Genomic DNA, 18,753 nt, shown 5'->3' on the forward strand with positions numbered 1-18,753 from the left:
TATAAGCACCTGCTCAGAATTATGATGAAGGCAAAGAAAAGGGAACGTTTGTTTTCTTCTATTTAGCGCACTGTAAATAACTGTTCACTAACACTGAAGGTTACCTTCTGGGGGTAGTTGTATGAGGTAACTGTGTCTTGAGGCACAGAAGATGGTCCACTGTCCTGAAGAGACTTTAATACAGAAATATAATTGATTATGGGAAACTAAGAAACCAAAAGAAATTTTCACTTTCTTTCCTATCCTCTATCATAACTCCTCTAGTCTCATACCCAGCCCTGTAGAGCAGCCTGTTTGCAGGTGGCTTTCCTTCCACACTATGCCCAACCCTGGCGACTACATAAAGACTTGAAGTGGACCTAGTTTTCCTCCTTCCTGTGGGCCCTCTCACCCATAAACAATCAATCCGCATTCTTTTCTGTCAGCTCCAATACCTCAAAACACTTTTTACCTGGTACCCCCAGTGGTTAAACCAGATGGAGGTAATTCCCACTATCCTTCCTGTTCTACATTACCATCTCCACATTCCAATCTCACCCTCAGCCAGGTTGCTTACAGGTGTCCTTCCTACCTCAACTCCATTTGGAGACTCCAACTCAGACCCAAGTTCCCCCTAACCATTTCATCCTTGTCTCTTCAAATTATTCTTTGCCTTACCCTCAATCTACTTACTTGCAAGATTCCCTCATCCCACCACACACCCAACTAACTTCCTAAGTGATGGTTAGGCACTACTGCTGAAGGCAACACCTACAGCCTGTGATAAGCTGGTTCAACAATGACACAATGAACATTGCAGCGGAATCAACAGCAACTGGAGAGTTAAAACTCTAATTTTCTTACAATTTTATTAACTATTCTATAAAAATTAAGATCTCTGTAAACATTGTGATGTCTGTCTCAAAATAAGAATTGAAATAAAATATAACACATTACATCTCATTCTTGGATGAACTTATTTCACGGAAAAATTTCTCAAGGTATGGCTCCTACATTAGTACTTGGTATACTAAGAGTACTAGAAATCAATTAGGAAGAACTGAGGAAGAACAAAGCAAAGCTAAGTAGGATATCTATCTAAAAAAACAATTATCAAGCCGGGCGTGGTGGCGCACGCCTTTGATCCCAGCACTTGGAAGGCAGAGGCAGGCGGATTTCTGAGTTCTAGGCCAGCCTGTTCTACAAAGTGAGTTCCAGGACAGCCAGGGCTATACAGAGACACCCTGTCTTGAAAAACAAAAAACTAAAATAAATAAGATAAAAAGAATTATCAATATGGCTGATATGCAAAATCTGAATAAATAAAAAACAAATGAAGCCGGGCGTGGTGGCGCACGCCTTTAATCCCAGCACTCGGGAGGCAGAGGCAGGCGGATTTCTGAGTTCGAGGCCAGCCTGGTCTACAAAGTGAGTGCCAGGACAGCCAGGACTACACAGAGAAACCCTGTCTCGAAAAAAACAAAAAAAAAAAAAAAAAAAAAAACAAATGAAAAGCTAGAAACAAAATCTAGCAAGTATAACAAAATAATTCTTGGGTCTCAAATTTCCTTTAGGATGTAGGACATACACAAGATGTGGTGTCATTTGCCTTTAATCTCAGCACTCAAGAGAGAAAGGCAACCATATCTTGGAGCTCAAGGATAGCCTGGGCTTACACAGTAAGTTTCATGATAGCCAGAGCTATATATATGGAGACCCTGTCTCAAAACACCCAAATAAACAAAAAAAAACAAAAACAATGTAGAATGCAAAAGTCACTCACTTTCTAAGAACTCTTGTTCAAGTCCTACATCTAAATAAGGAAAAGAAAGCTTTGGAATAATTAACACTGACAGTTCTTTTCTTAATACTATCAAAGTATTGCCAACGTTCTGCTTTCTAGACAGAGAGAAGTTAGGCTCTTTAGTAGGCTCTGCTTTTGACAGGTAAAATGAAAACTGTCAGTGTCCTCCCCAGTGCCAGGACACCATTTACTACTTTTTAGTTTCTGCCTTGCAATAATGAATAAAGGCCACATCAAAGTCCCTAAGGAGGCTCTTCTACAGAGTGCCACTGTGTCTTTACTATGAAGTATACGAGCTATTCATATTTGTTACTATTAAATACCTACCAGGTTTGCTGTAGATACAGTTGTGGTATACACACTGGAAGTTTCATAGCCTTGTTCTAGAGGATATAGCCAAAGATAAAAAAAAAGAAAGAGCATTATTTTTAGTTCAAAACATCATAAATAATGAAGAATATCAAATTAACTCCAGATCACTAACCTGAAGAATAAAGATAATCTCCATGATATCCTCCTAGAAAACAGAAATATGTGTTTACAGATCTTTTTAACATGACAGACCAAAATCATCAGTAATTGCTTTTTCTTGAGTTTTACGGGCATATTTTCACAACTAAAATACAAATACATATATGGTGGTTTGAGTTTTCCTATTAGTCAACAGAAGACAAGGTAAGCTGTCAAAAGTAGAAGTTTCTGCTCAAATTTTTCTTAGGTGTCAAGAATATTTTCTTCTATGTACGTACCAGAGATAATGTTTGAACTATCTTTTTTAATAAAGTTACTCAAAATGCCTCATACTTCCTTAATGTATACAATTCTTTATTGGAATGGATGACATATAACATTCAATAAATGTTAACATGTTTTGAATTTAAGCAAAAAAAAAAAGCGTTTTGGGTTATCTGGGTTCTGGGGTTGGAAGTTAAGCTCCTCAGATTTGCATAGCAGCACTTCTACCCACTGAATCATCTCACCACCCTTAATCTTATACTTCTTTCAAGTTACTAAAAAAAGATGGTGTGAAACATCAAAAATATTTCCAAATTCTGATATACAAATGCTACAGCAATCGTCTTTTCAAAGATTACTTACTTAGCACTAACTGACTCACCATTATCACAGTGGTCATTACTGTCTCCGGAATTCAAAGGTGGTTTGCATGAGTTATAGCCCTGCCTTGCAACACAGTAGCCTGAAGTAGCAGGAACCATTGTAGTGGGACCACCATTGTTCTGTACCAAAGAAAGACATATACACACAGAATTACTCCTGTATTAGTCAGAAAAAAGGCTAGAAGGATGCTCTAAAAGTGAGTTAATAATAGAAACTAGCCTAGCAAACACAGGAGTGGATGTTCACAGTCAGCTATTGGATGTATCACAGGGCTCCCAATGGAGAAGCTAGAGAAAGTACCCAAGGAGCTAAAGGGATCTGCAACCCTATTGTTGGAACAACATGATGTACTAACCAGAACCCTGGAGCTCTTGTCTCTAGCTGCATATGTATCGAAAGATGGCCTAGTCGGCCATCAATGGAAAGAGAGGCCCATTGGACTTGCAAACTTTATATGCCCCAATATAGGGGAATGCCAGGGCCAAAAGAATGGGAATGGGTGGGTAGGGAAGTGGGGGGCGCTATGGGGGACTTTTGGGATAGTATTGGAAATGTAATTGAGGAAAATATGTAATAAAAATATTAAAAAAAATAAAATAAAATAAAAAAAAGTTAAAAAAAAAAAAAAAAAGAAACTAAATTCTGATATACTATTTAAGAGAAATCCTTGGATTTGGGGAGGTGGGGGTGGAACATTTCTATATAAAACCTTTAAAAAGCTTCTTCACCGAAGCTTTCACCCACTTACAGGTAAAGTTGAATAAGCAGTCTCATTCCCTTCTTCAAGTGCATAAAATGTAACAGTTTCTTCCACTCCATTCTCTGGAGCAAAACCATATTGGCATCCCTTATTCATGCAATGCATCTGACGATGGCTACGCCTAAAAGAACTTAATTTGAAAATCAAAACGGGGAAATACGTTACATGGTAGTACTTTGCTTCTAATTTCTCACTGAAAGATAAATATCTCAAAGCAGAGGTTTTGAGGTTTAACGTATGTGTATGTGTGCTTTGCTTGAATGTTTATCTATCTGTACACCATGTGAGAGATCAGAAGAAGGCGTCATATCCCCTAGAACTAGAGTTGGAGATAGTTGTTAGCTACCAGGGGGTCCTGGGAATTTAAACCCAATTTTCCAGACAGACAGCCAATACTTTTTTAATCTCTAAGCCATCTCTCCAGTCACAAACTGAGGTTTTACAAAGTTGGTGCACATTATCATTGTTTAGCAATAAAACCACACACAGATGTTTTCATTTAACTTTCAACACTTTTAATACTCACCGAGACCTATAGGAGACATTATCATAGCTCTGGCAGCACTTTCTGCCTGAGCCAGAGCAAAAGCCAACTCTAGGATTTGGCAAGTTTTGCTTGCTTATTAAGTGAGACGAATCCCTAAGAATAAACAAAGAAAAACAATTATTAGCTGGGCAGTGGTTGCACACGCCTTTAATCCCAGCACTCCGGAGGCAGAGGCAGGCAGATTTCTGAGTTTGAGGGCCAGCCTGGTCTACAGAGTGAGTTCCAGGACAGCCAGGGCTACACAGAGAAACCCTGTCTTGAAAAACCAAAAAAAGAAAGAAAGAAAAACAATTATTCAATTCTTGCCAATCTCAAGAGTTAAGTAGAATTAACGAAGTTTTTTGAAAACATTCAACAAGAAAGACTTTGACTAGTATTGGGCCTATATAGTATTAATGGATACAAACACATATTTTATATAAATATTCATTTCAGATGGCATTCTATCTTTGAGCATCTCTTCAATTCTTCACATGTCTCTAGACAATGAAAATGCAAATATGCCAATGAACGGTAAGGGTAAGAATGCATCAGCACTACGTTCTCTACTATAAAAGTTGTAGGGCTGGTGAGATGGCTCAGTGGGTAAGAGCACCCGACTGCTCTTCCGAAGGTCCAGAGTTCAAATCCCAGCAACCACATGGTGGCTCACAACCATCCGTAACGAGATCTGGCGCCCTCTTCTGGAGTGTCTGAAGACAGCTACAGTGTACTTACATATAATAAATAAATAAATCTTTAAAAAAAAAAAAAGTTGTAGTTATCAATTCTACTATAACTCAGTTCAGGAATTGTTTCTAAAAACCCAAGGAAAAGCCGGGCAGTGGTGGCGCACGCCTTTAATCCCAGCACTTGGGAGGCAGAGGCAGGCAGATTTCTGAGTTCGAGGCCAGCCTGTTCTGAGTTCCAGGACAGCCAGGGCTACACAGAGAAACCCTGTCTTGAAAAGAAAAAGAAAAAAAAAAAAAAACAAAGACAGAAAGACAAGACATACATTATAATGAAAATCAGTTCATTCTTACCTGGGCATCCCATATCCCCGACCTTGTCTTTGAGATGAATGTTGAGGGTAAAAATGTTGACTAGACAGAATATGGCCAGCTGTCTGTGAGTAGTACAGTAGAGGGTCATAATGCATGCTGTGCTGAATCCTGGATGGAACAAGGGAATCTCCCCTGCTATAAGCCATGGTCATATAAATCTCTTTCCCTCGAAATTTCTTGAACATCTTCTTTCGTTGCTTCATGTTCATATCTGTCATAACTTTCAGAAAATACATAGTAAATAAGCTTTATAACCCATGTAAAGGGTCCTGTACCTTTGCCCTCAACATGCCTTAAAACTGTCACTTTCCTTAGGAACAGATCAAAAGTATGAGGTAGAAATTTATCTAGTTTTCAAGGATATACTTGAGCTTCCATTTGGAAGGGCAAAAGAAACAGTTCATTTCTATGTTGATGGGTATTTCAATACTCAGTATTTCAACCCTCTATAAAAATTATAGTGAATACCTCTGGTTGCTTTTGAGATGTCTTCCTGCTTCTTCGAAAATATTTAAATTCTATAATTTAAGTTTATATGAGGTCAACTCCCTCCTATAGAGTATATCTACCAATTCCTAAAGACATTTTATTGCTACAACTGGGCAAGAGGCTATTAGAATCTATGGCACAGATGCTAAGGATCATTCTAGAATATACAGGATAATCCTTCTCTTCACCAAACCATTAGCTATGGAAACACAGTAGTGTGGAAGAAAATACTCCTCTATAACAAGATATATGGTATACCTTTAAAAAGCACATTTTTTTTTTTTTTTTTTTTTTTTTTTGGTTTTTTGAGTGAGACAGAATCTCTCTAGGTAGCCCTGGCTATCCTGGAACTCACTCAGTAGACCAGGTTGGCCTTGAATTCACCAAAAGCCACCTGCCTCTGCTTTTGCTTCTGCTTCTGCCTCCCGAGTACTAGGATTAAAGGCCTGTATTACCACTGCCCAGATAAAAAGTACAATTATTTGTAAGTAAAATAAATTACAACAGAAAACAAAAAGCACAAGAAAAACCTTTAGGATACAAACCTATTTCAGGGAAATAGCCTCCAGTTATAGTCGGATAACCTCTTCCATTACGAATTGGTATGGCATTCCAGGAAGGAAGAAGTGCCACTTGGTTGACTGGTCTTACTTGGGCCAGCGGAATTGAATGCCTTGAAGTGAAAGATATCATGCATGACCCCATTATAACACACACTTAACTCTCATTCAATACACTAACATAGCCTTCTTCACTTTTAAGCACATTACTGTTTTCTGTTTTTCTTGGAAACAAGGTCTCATTATGTAGCCTTAGCTGGCCTAGAACTCATTACATAGACCAGGCTAGCCTCAAACTCAAGAGATTTGCTTCTTCAGACTCCTGAGAGTTAGTTGGATTTAAAGCATGTGGCATCACCCCTGGATCAAGTGCATTTTCATTAAGTCTGTTTACACTAGCTTTCCTATACATTTGTTGTTTTTCTTCTCCTTTATCTTAGACAATCTAAATGTAGTTTATATAACTTCACAGATGTTTTACAGTGTCTATCACATCCAGAAGAATTATGGTAGACTAACTATACTGCTTCCTTTCTATGAAAGAGGATATTTCCTAGCTGACTCATGAGACTTGGGTATATAAATTAGTTACTCTAACCAATAAAAAAAATAAGGTATCCTTTACAAAGTATCAAACACTGTGTCGTGGTCTCATTTTTTTCTTGTTTGGGATTATAAAAGCTTGTTTTAGAACAAATCCTTTAGCCTGACACTGACTACAAGATCAAAGCTGCCTGCACAACTAGTTAAGATTATCTCAAAATAAAAGAGAATAACATGGGCTGGAGGGATGGCTCAGCAGTTAAGAGCACTGACTGCTCTTCAGAAGATCCTGATTTCAAATCCCAGCAACCACATGGTGGCTCACAACCATCTGTAACAAGATCTGATGCCCTCTTCTGGTGTGTCTGAAGAGAGCAACAGTGTACTTAGACATATAATAAATAAATCTTTGAAAAAAAGATAATAACATACATATAAATAACATTATATAAACTACATAGGTTATATTTAGGGAATGCATACACACATGTGCATGTAATGATAATTAATGAAAAGGTCCATGAACTTGATTAAAGGGAGGATTTAGAGGGAAGAAAGGGAAGGAGGAAATGATATAATTATATTGTCATCTCAAATATAAAATACTTTAAAAAAATAATAGCAAGGGCTGGGGGATACACCTATTTTGGTATTTCATTTTTTAACATTTACTTTTATTAATCAAAATAATTAGCTCAGCAGATAACAATTCTGGTTCTCTCAACTAGCATCCTGGAAATTATCAATTTAATATGAGTAAGCACCTGGCAACTTTAATTTCTGTAAGTCTTACCTTTCTGCAAATTCCTCAATGAAAACTACTACTGAACTTTTATCATTATCAATTTCCTGAATGTGAGCATTATAATATTTTCCACCTGATTCCATGCAAACCTGAAAGACCGGAAAAGGGAGTCATATATTAATATATCTGGTCTTGTCCACTGACAAATCTGTGCTTAATCAAACAACCATTTCTCCAAACATAATTCAATGTCTTTTTCTTTAAAGTAACTGAGATCATGATGAGCCTCTGGGGCATTTATCATCTTACCATCTAAATGTCATAAAGTCTGTAAATTAAAATTTAACACAATACAAACAAAGAAATCTTTCTCTTTAACATTTTGTAAAAAAGCACTGATTGATGTCTTTGTTCCTGTATTAAGGACCCAATCCAAAGCCTTAGACATGCTGGCCAAGTATTGTACCACTGAGCTATATCCTCAACTATTGTTTTATTCAGACAAGTTCTTAGTACAGCTATAAATGCATAATACATAAAAGTTAATTATGATTTTCCTCCCTGCTAAGGTGACAGGCAGAGATTACTAAGCCCAGGGCAATCAACTCACATTATTGACTTAAGGTACCCTCTTAGAGAAAGAAATCATCTTGGAAGAAGGCACTAACCTGACATTTGTCTCCTAAAAAGTAATATCTTCCACCATACTCCACACACTCTGATTTTTGAAGTTCTATGAGAAGAAATAGATTATTAAAGCTTAATTTTCATTCATTCCTTTCTTATTGCACATAATTTATCTCATTTACATTAACAAAATGTATTTGACAATGCTATCATTAGAAGAAAAAAATGTCCCAGAGAGCCAGTCTAACAACCTTGATGAATTATTACTTTGGTCAATTTATTAAGCGATCCTCCCAGAATACTTCTGCACTGTACAAGTTTTTAATCTGATTAAACATGCAAGTCACAATTTTGAAAGTAATACCAAGCAGTCTCCTGCATATCTATTTATGTGGATTTCTTTTACTTACATTATATAAGGTCTTAACTTCATTCTAATTAACTATACTAAATTTGAATTCATCAAAGTTCAAGGAGTTGAATTGAGACATTATATCCTTCTGGACAGTATATTAAAGTCTAGTTTGATGAATTCAGTTATGTATCTGGAGCAATCAATAATCTATGCTAAGAGTTCTTTTTATAAGTATGTTCTATAAAGAGCCAGACAGCAAATTTTAGACATCCTAAGCCACCACACTTTCAAAAGTACTCAATTCTGAGGCAGGTAAAAGCACTGAATACTCCAAATCTGTCCACTAGACTGAATGATGATAACACATACCTTTAATCTCAGCACTCAGGAGGCAGAGGCAAGAGAGCTGAGTTCAAGGCCAACACAGTCTACATAACAATTTCCATGACAGCCGGGACTACACAAAGAAACTATTTCTCAATCAAACACAAAAAGAAAAAGGGAGAACAAAATTTGTACTCTGATTTCCCACATAATCTACCATTGCACCTCACCTGACCATGTATACAGATACATACACAAAAAAAAAAGCAAATGTAGTTAATGAGAATAATCCATTCTCCTATAAAACTTTATGAAGAGATTTGAATTATATAATTTTCATGTCTTACAACTTCTTAGTTTGATGAAACCATATCTTATTAGAAATAACTTGCAAAATAATCTCCTATATGGATCAGGATTCAGTGGGATCCTGCTGACTATTACCTTTTCTACTGTCCAACCAAGCATCAAATTCCACATTTCGATAGATTTCTGGATCCAGAGCTTTCAGCACCTTATAGGGAAACAGCATCTTTGACGGACTTTCTGGAACCTGAAACAAAAATAGTGATGCTATAAACACATCATCTTTAAAATTAATCTTTTATGAGGAAGAATGAATGAAGATTCTTTTTTTTAAACACTGGGGGACTGGAGAGATGGCTCAGTGGTTAAGAGCACTGACTGCTCTTCTTCGGGTCCTGAGTTCAATTCCTAGCAACTACATGGTGGCTCACAACCATCTATCATGGGATCCAATGCCCTCTTCTGGCAGGAGGGTATACATGCATTAAATAAACAAACAAACAAAAAAAAACATACATCATTCCCCCTTTCCTTTGCTATTAAACAAAACATACCACAAAAATTTACTATTTAAAAGCAATAAACTAAAAAGGAGCAAGACAGGCATAAAACCAACTAGGCTTTACATATAGAAATATTTGTTTCTTCAACTTCAAGAAATGGTGATTACCACTTAATTTTATAATTATAGGCCACTGTTGATAAAAATGAAGCAATGTCAGAATATTGATTACTACTAATTATCTATTAAATTTTATTATTACTTTAATTTCAAAACAAAAGCTATGAAATGCCTCAAGTGTTCACAAAGTCAGTTATGAAAATTCAAATACTTAAGAATAAAACTACTGGGGGCTGGAGAGATGGCTCAGTGGTTAAGAGCACTGATTGCTCTTCCAAAGGTCCTGATTTTAAATCCCAGCAACCATGTGGTGGCTCACAACCATCTGTAATGAGATCAGATGCCCTCTTCTGGGGTGTCTGAAAACAGCTACAATGTACTTAGATATAATAAATCCATCCTTTAAAAAAAAAGAATAAAAGTACTCACAAAACATATATTTCACGCTTTTGAACAAGTACGATTTCCATGAAGGAAAACATAAGCTACTTCCTTCCCAGCTTTATTTATATAATTAGAATGGACTATCTGGTCTTATTTTAAATTATTTGGGGGGGGGTGTTATTTGGTTGGTTGGTTTTTTCAAGACAGGGTTTCTCTGTATAGCCCTGGCTGTCCTGGAACTCACTCTGTAGAACAGGCTGGCCTCAAACTCAGAAATCTGCCTGCCTCTGCCTCTGCCTCCCAAGTGCTGGGATTAAAGGCGTGCGCCACCACCGTCCAGCTAAATTATGTTATTTTAAAGACATGTGTATGAAAATTCTTTGCCTAAGAAAGTATCAAACCTTTTGTTTTTCTGTTCCTTGCTTATTGCCTTCTGGTGTACTTGCAACACTGGAACAGGCACCAGCCTCTTCAGTTCTAATTGAAAAGATTCAGAGAAAAGAACATTATATGAATGTAGCAAGTTACTTGTCGCATGTCTCACAACTATGCCACTACTCAGTTGTAAAGTAGCTCAATTCTAAAATATAAAGCAGGTAAGTTTTCAACACATCTCCATTAGGTTTCTGTGGTATGTGTTACAAAATACTTGGCAAATTATTTCCTATTAAGGTAATCCCCATGTTCCTGACTACTAATGTTTATATCTTCTGATACTTCTGCCATGAGACAGCTATAATCATAGATAACTTATATAATTATACTACAAACACACAAATACATACATAAATACACACACACACACACACACACACTGCCGCACCCATCTTGATGATCTCTCATTCCCTTACTGCCAGTAGAAAAGCAGCCATGTTCACCAAGATCTTGGGTCACTCGTCTTACCAGCCAACAACAAGGAAAACAACAACTAAAGCTGTCAGCCCACTAGCTACAAAGAATTAAAGGCTACCAAGAATCATCAGAAGGCATCTCCCAAAGTTTCAGTTGAGACCTCACTCCTGGCCAGCTCCTTTATTAGTCTTCTGACATCAACACAAGAGTAAGCTAAGCATGGGACGATTTCTAAAGCACACAGTTATAAAAGATCAATGTTCTTTTAAGCTGGTTAATATGACCTTTTAACAACTGTAGCATCCATAAATCCAAAACCCTTAAAGAATAAGCAAATCGAGCACTTTTCATTTTGATCAGATTCCTAATGGTCCCAAATAAGCTTTAAAAACTATTATTCTGTTGGTAAGCAAGAGGCCTCAGTGTGTAAAGGTTCTAGCTGCTAAGCCTGATCGACCTGGGTGTTATTTTTTTAAAGCAAATTTTTTATTAGATATTTTCTTTATTTACATTTCAAATGTTATCCCCTTTCCTATTTCCCCTCCAAAAATCCCCTATCCCCTCCCCTCTTCCCCTGCTCACCAACCCACCCAAAGCAAATCCTTAGATACAACTTGACCTCAAATATTGTGATAGGATGCCCAAAACTCTGTATAATCAACAATGAGTAACTTGTGTACAACTAAATTTTAAGAAATGCTAATTCTAAAAGAGGATTCTACCTTGAACTCTTTAAGTATGAACATTTCACAATACAATGTGGTAAAATTTTGTCCTCTCATTAAAAAAAATATATCCCCCAGCACTTGGGAGGCAGAGGCAGGTGGATTTCTGAGTTTGAGGCCAGCCTGGTCTACAAAGTGAGTTCCAGAACAGTCAGGGCTACACAGAGAAACCCTGTCTTGAAAAACCAAAAAAAAAAAAATATATATATATATATATATGTGTGTGTGTGTATATATATATGTATATGTGTGTGTATATATATATATATGTATATATGTGTGTATATATATATATGTATATATGTGTGTGTGTATATATATATATATATATATATATATATATATCCCTAGCAGACAATTTCTACTTACAGATGATAATGATTTCAGATTCAAAGAACTATGAAAACCAGAGTTGACAACCCCCCTTGTCTGTTAGTACCTCTCTTCGGTTGAACTCTTCTGATCAGTACTGCCTTCTACACTTGCAGTCAAAGCATGGTGTTTGTTTCTCCTGGAACCACTTCGAAACAAATCAACTGCAGTTTTCAATGTTTCTTCATCCACAACAAATACATCTTTATAAAGAAGTTCATATAATATAGCTGAAGGAAGAGAAAAAGCCAAAATCCCAATTGTCAAAAGACTCTTCATATCAATGTTAATGCATTCATAACCTAACATATAAGTTCCAAAGGCACCAACAATGTTTTATAACTTTAAAGACTGATAACAAATCATCTGAAACCACACATCTATATTTATAAAAGCCCTTCATATACCTTGACAAATTCCTGCAGTTGATTGAAATTCTTTTGAATATACAGAATCATAATGGCCATTATTTGAATAACAGAGAATAATCTGAAGAAAAACATACAGAATTATGTTAGTGTTAACATATCTTACATTCATAAAAATTAAGTTGGTAATTAGCAGCTGATAATAAATGGAATTTTATTCTTAGAAGACATTTAATCTTGATTTGGAATATATAATTTATAGATCATAATAAAATTTTACTTATAACTTTTAAATATCAAGACTTAAAACACCTAAGGTTATATCCCAATCACATTCCTGAAATGCACTAAATGAGTTCTGCATTAAGATGAGAACTTTCAAAAATTCAATAACTGAACAAAACAGAAAATCAATGTCAGACGTGTTTTAATTTCTCAGAATGATTGGAAAAATTATGTAAAATATTTCAATGTCCAAATATCCAAAATTTAGACAGAAGGAGGAAAAGAACGGACACCAGACAATTTGTTTAAAAGGCTGAGAAAGTCATCACAGTGAATAGAAATGTAAGAATATACCATGAAGATAGAGCACTTCCAGATTTAAATTACTGATATGGACTATGGATACAGAAACAAAAGGCTATCTTCTGCCTGGCGGTGGTGGCACACACCTTTAATCCCAGCACTTGGGAGGCAGAGGCAGGTGGATTTCTGAGTTCGAGGCCAGCCTGGTCTACAGAATGAGTTCCAGGACAGCCAGGGCTACACAGAGAAACCCTGTCTCAAAAACAAACAAAAAACAAAAAAGTTATCTTCTTAGCTGATTCCTTCAATTTCCAGCACTTTAAAAAACAACTTCAGAGCCATGTTTACTAAATAAAACTTTTCAGTTTCCTTTGATGAAATTTCTTCATGTAACAAATCTAAACATTTTTAATACTTTAAAGATCTGTTTTGAACCAAGCATGAGTGAAAGAGTAATTCCAAGAGAAAATCAAAACAAAAACCTCTCAGCTATAGATGCAGTTTAGTCTTCTCACACTTGTCTAGCATTCTCAAAGCCCTGGATTCAACTTACATCACTACACAGTAAGGATTTAAAAACAGATTGGTGGGGCTGGAGAGATGGTTCAGTGTGGTTAAGAGCACTGACTGCTACTCCAGAGGTCCTGAGTTCAATTCCCAGCAACCACTTGGTGGCTTCACAACCATCTCTAATGGGATCTGATGCCTCTTCTGATGTGTCTGAAGACAGCTACTGTATACTCATATACATAAAATAGATAAATAATCTTTTTTAAAAAGTAGCTAATACCAATGAGGACAGCAGGCTAGAGAAGGAACAGTTACACAGAATATTACCAGTTACACTATAATTATCAGGTTACTCACTAGCACAATGGCTCTGCACTGGGCTTCAAGACTATGGTTATTGTTTCACTAATTAAGTCAAAAGGGTTATTTCTAAATATTGTGGTAAGCTGGCATCATCTTAGCATTCATTTCCCTACCTTGTCTTCAAAGCCATTATCTGTGACTTGAGTTGGTGGCTTTCCAGGATAACGATAAATAATGAAATCTCGACTATATAGATAGAAAACAAAGGTAGATGGGAAGAGATTTAGTATAAATGAAGTAGCCTTTTAACTTTTCTTAATTTCCCCATGAAGTGCTAACATCAAAATATAATGTGGCAAGTTGAAGGATCATTCCATTCAACTACTAACTAAAATTTTTGCCCCACACTTTAATATTACAAGTGATACTGTGCAGGGCAAAGTGACACAGGCCTTTACTCTTAGCACTTGGGAGGTAGAAGCAAGCAGATCTTTGTGAGGTCGAGATCAGCCTGGTCTATACAAAGCTAGTCCAGGACAGCCAGAGTTTGTTACACAGAGAAACCCTGTCTCAAAAGACTAGGAACACATTGCCCTAATGACAACATATAAAAAATATTAAGTATTTTAAAAGTTTTAGAAGATAGCTATTCTAACTTCCTACAGGAAATATTACCAGTTCAGCATTTTCAGTCTCTTAGTTTGTCTAAAGGCAAGATCTTGTTGTATAGCCCAGTTTGGTTTTGAAATCAAGATTGTCTTGCCTCTGCTTACCTGCTCAGTGCTAGTATCATAGCCATGTCCCAATAACATACCTGCCTACCTTTTAAACAGCCACAAATTCAAACCGGGCGTGGTGGGGCACGTCTCTAAATCCCAGCACTGGGGAGGCAGAGGCACACAAATTTCTGAGTTCGAGGCCAGCCTGGTCTACAGAATGAGTTCCAGGACAGTCAAGACTATACAGAGAAACCCTGTCTCCAAAAACCAAAAACAAAACCAAACCCAAACAAACAGCCACAAATTCTAGGACAGAACTAATAACAAGGTTATCCACCCAAAAACTGTTATCAAATGGATTTAGCTTAACCCTTTTTATTCTACATTATTAAGTTATTAACTCTCAAATTTAATGAGTTCTAAAAGGATTCTGACAGACATCATTTCCATTCATATTTATATATTCCCTCTTACATTCTACCTTTGGTCCCTTTATTTGATACAACTTACTTATAAATTAGAGAAAGAGCTTTTAGTTCCAGCTGGCCAGCACTCTCCTAAATATAAAGAGTTTTGAAAAACATTTTAGAACTATTAAGTAGTATTCAGCATGAATTTCAGAAAATTAAGATAGCTACTCAATAATATAAACAATTCAAAATAATGAACCCATAGCTCTTCTTAGCTATAAAAGCATAAAAGCGTAACTTATTTTTCTTAAAGATAGCAGAATATTTAGTAAATGTCTATTTAAGTAAAAACCAATTAACAAAAATTTCTATATTATGAGTTTGACTACCACAACAACAACAAAAAATAACTACTAATTGGAAACTTTGACTTTTAAAAAAATAATAGCTGGGCAGTGGTGGTGCACGTCTTTAGTGCCAGCACTTGGGAGGCAGAGGCAGGTGGATTTCTGAGTTCAAGGTCAGCCTGGTCTACAGAGTTCCAGGACATCCCAGGCTATACAGAGAAACCCTATCTTGAAAAAAATAAGTAAAATAAAATAAAATCTCAGCAACATTACCACCCTTCTTTCCCACTGAAGTAAAAAAGTTTTATTTAGTGTTTGCCAACACTGTCCATTTCCCAATCAGTGCATATTCTCAGGAGACCACAGAAACAGTAAACACAATTCTCAATATTCAACACAAAACAGGCCATTGCATCTTACATTATTTCCCTCGCTACAGTTGAGTCATTATAGCCATAGAAGTATGTATGTTTAGTTATTTCAAACAATTATGAAAATGATATTTGAACTTACCTTGGGATCTCCCAACCGTTCCAGATATTTCTCAAAAGATCCCTCCACATACTTCAAAAACAAAACAAACTTGACTTAGCCAAATCATAGCATTATGGCAATCCAATTATATTCTACACTTATCACCATCTGACAAGAGATTTTCCTTTTATTTGAGATAATATACTTCTCTTGGATTTCAGACCCAGGACAAGTGTTTTTAACATACCAAAGTGAACCTGGCCGGCAGGTTCATCCCTCAGACCTTAACCTCTTACAGAGGATGGCTGGCATACCCTGCCCTCCATGCTGAACTTAACAACCCAGTGGCTGAGTTTCCCTCTCATCCAGTTGCTCTCCACTATATAATCTAGACCTTTTGTCTCACTTCCCCTTTCTCCACAACTCTCTGTGCAAGTCTCTTTTCCTCTTTCTGCAGCCCCCCCCCCCAATCTCTCTCTCCACTGTGCAATCCTTTTCTCTTCCCTTCCCCTCCCCCTTTGGCACTGGCTTGCTCAAACTCTCCCTCTCCCTCCCTACCCACTTTCAACCTCCACTTCACTAACCCCCTCCTGTGAGGTCTGGGAACTAGCTCTAGAGCTGCCACCAATACTTTGACTTGAACTGGCTCATTTTGTCAGCTGAGATAACTTCTGAACTATCGTGCAAAAATGGGAGTAACTTAAAATAGGGCAAATTTTGACCCTGAAACTACCTTAAAGTAAGTGACATTGAAGATAATGAATTTATCTAACACACCCATGTGTCCTTGGGCCCTACTAGTTTTTCCAAAAAAAAAGACAGGCAGGTATAAACAAAGCATAAACTTTACCTGAGGGGATGGAAGAGCAGGCTTTTAACAGTGTGCTTTACACATCTTTTGTTAGTCAAAATATGGTCTGGGAAGCTACACCCTTAATTTACAAGTTTGTTTAAAATGCAAAAATCTGAAGCCTCAGCACAAAGGTACAGCATCAGAATTCATAGTTTAACAAAAGCACCATTGTTATCTCTAAGCACAAAATACTAGAGTTAGGCTGCTTGAGAACATAGCCTTGCATTTCAATGCCAACAGTGCTATTTCTCCCAGGGGAGGAGGAGACTATAATCAACAAGATTTAAAAGAAGCATTTACAGGATTTTAAGTCACTGCAGAGAAAATTAAAAACAAATCCCAAGGGCAGTAAGTTGATATACAGACAAAAGAATCAAGTAGTAAAAAGGCACATGATATAAGCTTCAAATCTAACCTGGACACAACTTCACTTAACAAAAATTAAGCTATTTAATGTATACAAAAATGTTCTATAAAGGTTGTTTTCAAGTCAAACATAGGGGCAGAGTTTCAATTTCCACAATTTATAATATTAAGACTAATGAAGATTTTCTTACAACTAAATTTTACAAGACTATTCAACAAGAAAAGTGGTACAAACAATACAAAATTGTGGTTAAAATATAAATGTTATGGTCTTGGGAATCTGTTTCGAGGGTAGAGGAAGAAGTAAGACTGGGATTGTTACTTCATTTAGTCACTGTTGCTCTGACAGTCTCCCTAAACTGCTCAGACTGGCTCCACTGGATTCAGAACTCTTATTCAGAATCCAGAGTACTGGGATGAGAGATCAGAGCTGGATTAGAAACCTACACCAACAGGCCATTCTTAGTTTTTAATCAGCATAAAGCAATATTTTACTTTGAGGAAGAGGTACAAAAGCATGCTAGCTCTAGGAAGTCAGCTGAGATTTGAATAGTTGCTTACCGAGAAAGCATAACGTTTTTGTGCTAGGTACTAGTAATTCTTTTTGCCCATTTACTATATACATACATTACCAACAACTCTCTTCAGTGCATATATTCTACTTACAGACTCAAAAGCTTGTTGGTTTTCCTTCATATATGAGACACAAGCTCTCCTGATCTGTAAATGATGGATCTGGCTGTGAAACAACTATAAAAGAAAAGACTAGCTCACTGCCATGTCATTTCAAATAGACGTTCCTAAATTAAGACGATGAATTAGACACAAGTTTCCTAAACTAGAGCACATGTTGGAAACAGAGAAATTAAGTGCAGCTGCTACTACACCTGATCTTAGCCAAAGGCAAAGAAGCCATGCCTCCTTATGTTAAAAAATGGTCATCCTTAGTGAGATTGAGGGCTAATGACTCTATCCTGGACTTTCAACCTCAACTTTCAACTTGTAAGGGTACAAGCTATAAATCGTTTTCTTATGCATAAACAACGGAGAAGGGCATGCTTACAAAGGACTGAGATTAATTTCAATGTTTTCCTTAACCTCACATTAATGTACCCCTCCCGGATTACAAACTGGCAATGAAAAGCAAAAAAAAGTAGCCACAGGAGAAGCATATTTGCTCTGATCAGCAACAGCACAGTATTTCAATCTGTACTTCTCCCACGCCTTTAATCCCAGCACTCGGGAGGCAGAGGCAGGCGGATTTCTGAGTTCGAGGCCAGCCTGGTCTACAAAGTGAGTTCCAGGACAGCCAGGGCTATACAGAGAAACCCTGTCTCGAAAAAAACAAAAAAAAAAAAAAAAAAAAAGAAAGAAACGGAAAATACATAGTTGTTTCTTTCAGTACTCTACAGATTGAACTATTGGACCACACCACATCTCACCCTGAAATCTTACAACAAAACATCATCCATTTGTCACGCTTATATTTACCTGCTCGGAAATAGCGCGAAAGAGGCAAGAGGCATCCTTGGCAACCACCTTTCGAAACAGCCCTAAACTGCCTAAATATTCATCCATTGATGCCTCATTCAAAGACTTCTGGCCGCAGTACTTTTTCCATCCTTTCTGCATTGTGCATGGGATGATGAGAAAGGTAGAGAGGGGTGGAAAAGAGGAAAACACAGAACTCAGGTAAGAATAGGCAGTGGCCACAAGTAC

The 18,753-nt window shown here is 36.9% G+C and overlaps 1 protein-coding gene across 4 annotated transcripts in view; it reads right to left on the bottom strand.

Annotated features, from left to right (window-relative positions):
- LOC110286973 (ALG13 UDP-N-acetylglucosaminyltransferase subunit) overlaps window positions 1-18,753 on the bottom strand; it is a 52,046-nt gene that overhangs the window by 18,685 nt on the left and 14,608 nt on the right. For 3 of the 4 annotated variants that reach the window (XR_015047133.1, XM_021153662.3, XM_085837986.1), the window contains exons 1-19: window positions 18,526-18,705; window positions 17,701-17,784; window positions 15,855-15,905; window positions 15,095-15,141; window positions 14,039-14,111; window positions 12,564-12,645; window positions 12,224-12,386; window positions 10,609-10,684; window positions 9,340-9,448; window positions 8,258-8,322; window positions 7,638-7,738; window positions 6,287-6,414; window positions 5,232-5,472; window positions 4,189-4,302; window positions 3,651-3,792; window positions 2,901-3,021; window positions 2,268-2,300; window positions 2,111-2,166; window positions 105-173 (exon numbers count right to left, since the gene is read on the bottom strand). Coding sequence is in view for 3 of the 4 variants with exons in the window: in XM_021153662.3 (XP_021009321.2) it covers window positions 105-173; window positions 2,111-2,166; window positions 2,268-2,300; window positions 2,901-3,021; window positions 3,651-3,792; window positions 4,189-4,302; window positions 5,232-5,472; window positions 6,287-6,414; window positions 7,638-7,738; window positions 8,258-8,322; window positions 9,340-9,448; window positions 10,609-10,684; window positions 12,224-12,386; window positions 12,564-12,645; window positions 14,039-14,111; window positions 15,095-15,141; window positions 15,855-15,905; window positions 17,701-17,784; window positions 18,526-18,666 (1,896 nt within the window). In the remaining variant the exon portion in view is untranslated. Of the gene's footprint in view, window positions 1-104; window positions 174-2,110; window positions 2,167-2,267; window positions 2,301-2,900; window positions 3,022-3,650; window positions 3,793-4,188; window positions 4,303-5,231; window positions 5,473-6,286; window positions 6,415-7,637; window positions 7,739-8,257; window positions 8,323-9,339; window positions 9,449-10,608; window positions 10,685-12,223; window positions 12,387-12,563; window positions 12,646-14,038; window positions 14,112-15,094; window positions 15,142-15,854; window positions 15,906-17,700; window positions 17,785-18,525; window positions 18,706-18,753 lie in introns of those variants that run through there. The other variant, XM_085837985.1, reaches the window with a different exon arrangement.

This window comes from Mus caroli, unplaced genomic scaffold (genome assembly GCF_978045245.1).
Source record: "Mus caroli unplaced genomic scaffold, Mus_caroli_1 scaffold_5, whole genome shotgun sequence".
NCBI lineage: Eukaryota > Metazoa > Chordata > Mammalia > Rodentia > Muridae > Mus > Mus caroli.